The 7,588-nt window shown below is 44.6% G+C and overlaps 1 protein-coding gene across 1 annotated transcript in view; it reads right to left on the bottom strand.

The window, feature by feature from the left end:
- The window catches only part of LOC105623511 (cadherin-related tumor suppressor), a 125,504-nt gene extending 118,544 nt beyond the window's left edge, over positions 1 to 6,960 (bottom strand). Inside the window, exon 1 of the mRNA XM_012204904.1 lies at positions 1,726 to 6,960. Coding sequence (XP_012060294.1) covers positions 1,726 to 6,933 — 5,208 coding nt within the window. The 5' untranslated portion in view covers positions 6,934 to 6,960. The remainder of the gene's footprint in view (positions 1 to 1,725) is intronic.
- Positions 6,961 to 7,588: the final 628 nt, after the last annotated feature.

The raw sequence follows: 7,588 nt of genomic DNA, 5'->3' as shown, positions 1-7,588 counted from the left end.
TCTCTCTCTCTCTCTCTCTCTCTCTCTCTCTCTCTCTCTCTCTCTCTCTCTCTCTCTCTCTCTCTCTCTCTCTCTCTCTCTCTCTCTCTCTCTCTCTCTCTCTCTATCATTCCCTTTATTTCTCTATCGTCGACTTTAATTACATTAAAGGTATTGTTACGTAACACAATTCTCAGTCAGTCGAATTATCGCTTGTCTGGTGAAAGACACGCGGCGCACATACGTTGCCGCTTTAATTATTATGTCATCGAGAATGAGAAGGAGAAATTAATGAATATGGAAATAGTGTTAAAAGAAAAGATGAATAAAAATAAAGTTAATAGTGAAATCTCGCTTCCAAAAATTGTAATTTTTTCAATAATAATATTGTATCAAAACTCTTGTAACTATTAATTATTAATTGTTATCCTTGAGTGTGATATTAGAGCAAAATTTATTAAAAGTCATTTTTATATCACAAATTTCTTCCTATTGTCTACTCTTTCTATACGAATCAGAGCTTAAAGAAAACTGCATCGCGAAAAATTAAATTATAAATTATTATTACTTTTTGTTTATAAGACAATTAAGTAACAAATTATATAACAAATAAAGAATATTTAAATAAATATTAAAAATCATATCATATATAATTGATAATTGCAATACTTATATGTTTCTTGTCAATAACATTAATATTTAAGGAAAAAAAATGGATTTTAGCAACTTGTTCAGAAATTACACGTATACACATTCGATTTAATAAAGTTCCCTTCCATGTCTGATACATCATTAATATCTTCTGAATAATTAATCATCGAGCGTAAAATTATTGCCTGTATTTCACAAATCAGCTTACTGTACATTTAATTAAAATGGTAACGAAAGTACATGAAATAGAAAAAAATTAAATCTCAGAGAGCTTGTATCCCCGAATACATACTACATTCTCATTAAAAGTGAGAATTAATTTATTAATACTTTATTCTCTTGTATATTAAATACGAATCTTTCGAAGAAGCAGAAATAAAAGTAATTACATATACACGTGTAATTATACAATACACAATATAACTGCGATAAATTTTATTTCTTCTGCTTCTCCGGAAAATTCGAGTGCAATATACAATTATATATACAAAAAAGAGATATATATATTGCTTAACACATATATATGTATATATGTGTTAATGTCTATATATATGTGTATATATGTGTATATATGTGTATATATGTGTATATATGTGTATATATGTGTATATATGTGTATATATGTGTATATATGTGTATATATGTGTATATATGTGTATATATGTGTATATATGTGTATAGATGTGTAATATTTGTGTATATATGTGTGTATATTTTAATTATTCACATCGTCACACCTGCACAACTTAGAATGAAAATAAATGTACAAAAATTATCTATGAAACAAAACAGGTATCTCAATAATTTTAGCGCCAATCACATCCATCTCGCGCAATATCAGTTCAGCAATTATAATATCCCCGCGAAATCTTGTACCGCCAACGACAATCTTGACTCACCCGTTCCTGGCTCATCCGCCTCGCGAGAAGAGGTCTTATCCGGCAATCGAGAAATTATATTACGCGGGGCGAGCGCGCGGGACAAGGAAGTGGCACAGCACACAAAAAGCACCGAATATCTTTCAGGAGCCGACGAAGGAAGCATCATTAATATCACCGGGACGATCAATCAAAAAGCCAAGCGGTACGGACTTACTTTGGTGGACGTCGTACTGGGCTTGGTGCCGCCGATGCCGATGGCGTATAGCTCCACCTCGTACCACTGGACGCCGGTCTCACGATCAAGTTGGGCCGCGGTGGACAGCACACCGGTCTTCGTGTCGATGTCGAATAGCCGATCAACTTGCGGCCCGTCGCCGGCGGTCACGTTCGTCACGTAATACTCGAGCTCGATATTGGATTGACGACTACACGCGCTCACGCGCAAGATACTCGTGCCGATCGGCTCGTTCTCATAAACGTTACCTTCAATCTGACCCTGATGCTCCCAAATCGGCTGATCGTCGCCGTCCTCGCCCGGCACGATCAAGGTCACGTAAGTCTCAGACGAACGACGCTCCGCCTGGACCGCCTCGTCCGTCGCTCGGACGCCTACTTGATATTTGAAGGAAGCTCGTTTGAAGAGACTACCTTTTGAGAATGATTGCGGAAGTTTCATAATGAGTTCACCAGTGTTACGATAAACTTCGAACATATTCGAATAGTTGACGCTAGAACGAAGTAATTCATACGTCACTAGACCGTTGGTGCTAGAGTCAAGATCACGAGCTAGCAGTTGCATGACCTGAATATTCTCGGTCTGATGATAGTTGAAGTTGCCAGCGCTCAGAGGTGGTAACACTATTGCCGACATGCTAACGAAGATTGGCGCGTTGTCATTGATATCCTCGACGAACACAATCACTTGTTTCTCGGCAGATAATCGTGCGCTTGGTGGATGTGCTTGATCGGTAGCGACCACCACCAGATTGAAAGTATCCACCTCTTCGCGATCAATTGGAAGCAACGTATGGATCACACCACTCGATGGATTGATACCGAAACGTCGCACCTGATCCTGCGGTTCCTGGCTAAGGATCGAATAGCTGACCACTCCGTTATCGCCTGAATCTGGATCTTCGGCGGTAATGGTGACAATCGGTGTTCGCACGAGGATACCCTCGCGTATCTGACGTACTATTGCCGTGTTCGGAAACACCGGCGGATTGTCGTTGGTGTCTATCACCTCGATGGTTACGCTAGTGACCGAACTGAGCCGTGGGTGACCTCCATCGCTACATGTGATGTTAAGCGTGTAACGTATTTGCTCTTCGTAATCAAGTGACTTTCTCAGATACAGAATACCGGTCAGCGGATCAATATAGAACGTGTCTCTCTTGTTACCGGCCGATATAGCGAATGTTAATTCGCTGTTAGGTCCGAGATCGTTGTCGGTGGCCTTGAAACGCAACAGCTCGGTGTTGATTGGCATAGTTTCCAGCACAGAAATCCTCGACTTGTTGTCGACGAAGAACGGCACGTTATCGTTCTCATCGAGCACTTCAATATAAACAGTCGCGCTAGAAGACAAGCGTGTCTCCAAACCAGCATCATGTGCCACAACAGTCAACACGTACGTATCAGACATTTCACGATCAAGTTCCTTCATCAGCGAGATCTGTCCAGTAGCCTCATCTATCATGAAATGGCCATGCTGATTGCCATCCTCTAACGAATAGAACACATCTCCGTTTAAGCCCTCGTCCGCATCAGTCGTGTAAACTCTCAGCAACTGCGTACCAATCGCGGCACCTTCGCTCACCTGTACTCGATAAGGTAGACGTTGAAACTGTGGGACATTATCGTTAATATCGGTGATATAGATGGTGACTTTGACGCGATCACGCAAGCGATTAATGCCATTGTCTATAACAGTAGCTTCCAAATTGATATAATTGCTGCCAGTATTGGTTACTAAGAGTTCACGATCGAATACGTGCTCTGATCTGATAAAACCATTCCTTGGATCGATCACGAAATCATTCTGAATGAGTGGGAGCAAAAATATGAGATCAGCATTATGACCAACGTCGCGATCAGTAGCCAGTAGCTTGCCGACGAAGGTGTCAGGCGGCTCGTTTTCGCGTAGATGAAAACTGAAACTACTATTAGTAAACTCAGGCGCGTTATCGTTCTCATCAATCACGTGTACCACCACCGGGACCATGGAGCTCCGTGATGGACTACCTTGATCAGATGCAGTAATCTCGAGTGCGTAATAGTCTCGTTCCTCGCGATCAAGTTCATTTTTCACATACAACTGACCATCCGGGAAGATGCCGAAGCGGCTCTCCGCATTGCCATCAGTAATTCTGTATAATATCCTTCCGTTGTTACCGAGATCTGCATCTTGAGCTGTTAGCGAAAAGAAACGCTCGTTGACTGGCGTAGATTCTGATAATGAAGTCTCATAGCTGTTCAATCGGAAAATTGGTGTGTGATCGTTGACATCTTCGATCGTGACTCGAACTTGATATTGAGCGGAAAGTGGTTGTCTACCGGAATCAGTCGCCGTCACCTCTAGTTGGAGGATTGTACCAGGCGGTGCACGAATTGGTTTATTCAGATAGATAATGCCAGAATTCTCGGCAACTCTGAACTGTCCGTCTGGATTATGTGTCAACGAATAAACGATCCTGGAATTGGTGCCGATGTCGCGATCTCTGGCTCGGGCAAGGCACACTTCCTGTCCCACCGCCGCATTCTCCTGTAGAATCTCATCGCCCCACTCACCCCTGGGAAATCTCGGAGGATTGTCATTAACATCTTGTACTGTAATGTTAACGATTGTTTGGCCGTACGCGAGATTGGTACGCGCTGACAGTTGCAAGCTGTAATAAGCGACACGCTCGCGATCCAGACAGCCAGTAGTGCTAATAACGCCAGTATTCTCATCAATTCTGAAGTTACCCTTAGGATCACCAAATACTATAGCATAGCTCACTTTACCAGTATTGCCGTATTGCGTAACGTGTACTGAGCCAATCTCCCGATTACCAGATGTAACGTAATCGCAATCACCATGATCTTCAAGAACGCGAAATTCATAGCCGTTGTAAGTATCAAACTCGAGGTGCTCCAAATCTTCCTCGCGTATAATCTCCACTACGGCATTCCTGGCTGCCACCTGATTATCGATGTCCTTTGCTGAAATTATTAACTCATAAAGAGTCTTGTGTGCAGCCCGTAGAGAACCTTGCAGGACAATCTCACCGGTTCTCTCCTCCACCACGAAGAGACCCTCGCCGCCGGATTCCAGAGTGTATTTCACTTGAGCATTCTCCCGAGCATCTGCGTCAGTCGCTGTCACTTTACCTATCGTCGTACCTGCTGAAATATCTTCGGAGATGGACATTAGATATTTCCAAGGATAAAAGATTGGCGAATTATCGTTGACATCTTGCAATGTCAGTACTACAGTGGCAGTCGAAGATTGTACTGGCGTGCCTTGATCTTTTGCTATCACTAGAAGTCTGTATTCTGCTATGGTTTCTCGGTCCAGAGCAGTTATGGTTGTCAACTGTCCGGTCAGAGCATCCAGAGCAAAAGTCTTGGAATAATCACGCAAAACACTAGAATGAAAGCTATATGCGACGCTACCATTCGTACCTTGATCGTTATCAACAGCTGTAAGAGTAGCTATTAGACTATACGGTGCCGTGTTCTCCGACAACGCGATTTCGATGATGTCTTCGGGAAAGCGTGGTACCTCATCGTTCTCATCAAGGATCGTTATTTTGAGATGCGTAGACGCATATTTAGTATTCGGACCACCATCTCGTGCCGATACGTGTAACTCGATGCTACCTTGTACCTCACGGTCCAAGGAAGCCACAGTGGTGACCAAACCGGTGTCACTATCAATGGCAAACCAACTCTGTTCATTACCCGAACCGAATTCGTAATAAATTCGCGCGTTCAATCCAGAATCCGCGTCCGTAGCCGAGATGCTAGCGACGAAACTGCCAATCGGTGCGAATTCCGATAGCACCGCCGAGTACTCGCTTTGTTGAAACACTGGCTCGTGATCATTGACATCATTTACATGTATTACGAGATAGGCCGTAGCAGATCTAGGCGGCGTGCCCTTATCGGTAGCAACCACTGTGAGATTATACTTGGGAATCTCCTCGCGGTCCAATCGGCCGTCGACTCGCACGATGTCAAAACTCTCTGTAACCTCGAGCCGAAAGTGACCCAACTCATTACCGGCACGTATCTCCACGCTAGTCTCGCCGTTCAAACCCTCGTCATCATCGATCACCGCTACTGCCGCGACGATCGAATCCTTGGCGGTGTTCTCGTCGACGGTAGCAAAACCCGCATTTTGTGGAAAGTAACTAAATTTGATTACAGGATCATGATCATTAGCGTCCAATAGATTTACCGTCACGTAAGTACGACCGTCTTGCTTAGGCGCACCGTGATCGCGAGCGAAGACTGTGATGACGCAACTCTTAGGGCAACCACCGCCTGGACGTGCCACCGTGCAACGTTGTTGAGGACATTTTAACGGCTCGGCTGTCGTGATCATACCAGTTTCTGGATCGATTGTGAATTTGCGCTCATTGTCCGGCAGATAATACGTCAGCTTAGAATTGTCTTCTGAATCTTTATCGGTGGCGTGCACCGTCAACACCTTGGTGCCGACTGGTGCACTTTCGTTCAACGCTACCACATAGTCGCTCTGTGAAAATACGGGCGGGTTATCATTCACATCCAACACTGTCACGTTCACCAGCAGATAACCCAGTCGCGGTGGTCGACCGCGGTCGCGCGCACAGATGTTGAGCGAATAGAATTCCACCTGCTCACGGTCCAACTTGCCAGTAGTCTCGAGATGCAAGTATGACGTTTCACCTGGATTTCCAGTAACTTCCAAACGGAACTTGTTATCTGTATTGCCATCCACGATAAAATAATCGTCCAACACACCGTTCTCTGGTGTATCTCGATCAGTCGCAGCGTCCAACAATAACTTGGTACCGGCAACAGCCGATTCCGAGAAACTAACTGCGATACTAGGCTCCGGAAATTCTGGATTATTGTCGTTGATATCAAGTACCAAAATTCGCACTTCGATCGGATAGGTTGGTTGACTCGAGAGCACAACTAAATCAAATCGATCGCTGCTGAGAGCTTCGCGATCGAGAATCATGGCCGTTCTTATCTTGCCAGTCTCTGGATCGAGTATAAATTCCTGAGGTGGCTCATTGAATCTGTAAGTGAAGTCAGGCTTCACCGGTATCGTGCCCACTATGGTACCCTTGGGCTCGCCCTCCCTAATCTCGAGTTGGACCCGCGTGTCAACCGCTCTACTCTGCATCGCCAGACCCATCGCCGCGGTGTTATCCTGCGGCAACATTGGTGACCTTCGTGGCACTAATCGCGTGACTTTTTGAGGTAGGTTACGCAAAGTAAAGTAGTCATTAGACGCGGCCACTGCCACCGTCGCCGTCGTCGCCGTCGCCGCCACATTCTGGCCAACGACCTGGCCGCCATTATGGTTCACCAACAGTAGTCCCAGGAGAAGGGTCAGGATCATCGATCCCCTTATGATCATCTCTTCTATCTCGCCGCGACACGCCCACCTGCCTTAGCCAAATCTCGGCTTACGGTGACTCGTCGTAGGCGTAAAATCGCGCGCTCCGATTACGCACTACCTGTCGTTCTTCTTCTTCATGGTTGTGGCCGGCGATAATCCTGTCGTCTTCCGCATCTACGTACCAGTGCATTGCACGTACCACGACATTCCTCCAAGGACGGAGATTAATCGCGCGCGACGACATGAACCGCCATCCTCTGTCCGGCGATGCGTCGCATTTTTTCCCCACCTGGATCAGAATCCCGATTTAAACTCAGAGCTGGTGGGTGCTTTCTTTTCCGTCTTTCTTCTTCTCTGTATCGGTTTCTTTCTCTTTCTCTCTTTCTCTCTCTCTCACATACACTTTTTTTCCTTTATATATATATATATATATATATATATATATATATATGTATATATATATATCTATCCTCTC

The sequence above is a fragment of the Atta cephalotes genome (genome assembly GCF_000143395.1).
Source record: "Atta cephalotes unplaced genomic scaffold scaffold00058, whole genome shotgun sequence".
NCBI lineage: Eukaryota > Metazoa > Arthropoda > Insecta > Hymenoptera > Formicidae > Atta > Atta cephalotes.
Note: the sequence above shows the minus strand (reverse complement) of the source record. Positions and strands in the feature narration are given on the sequence as shown.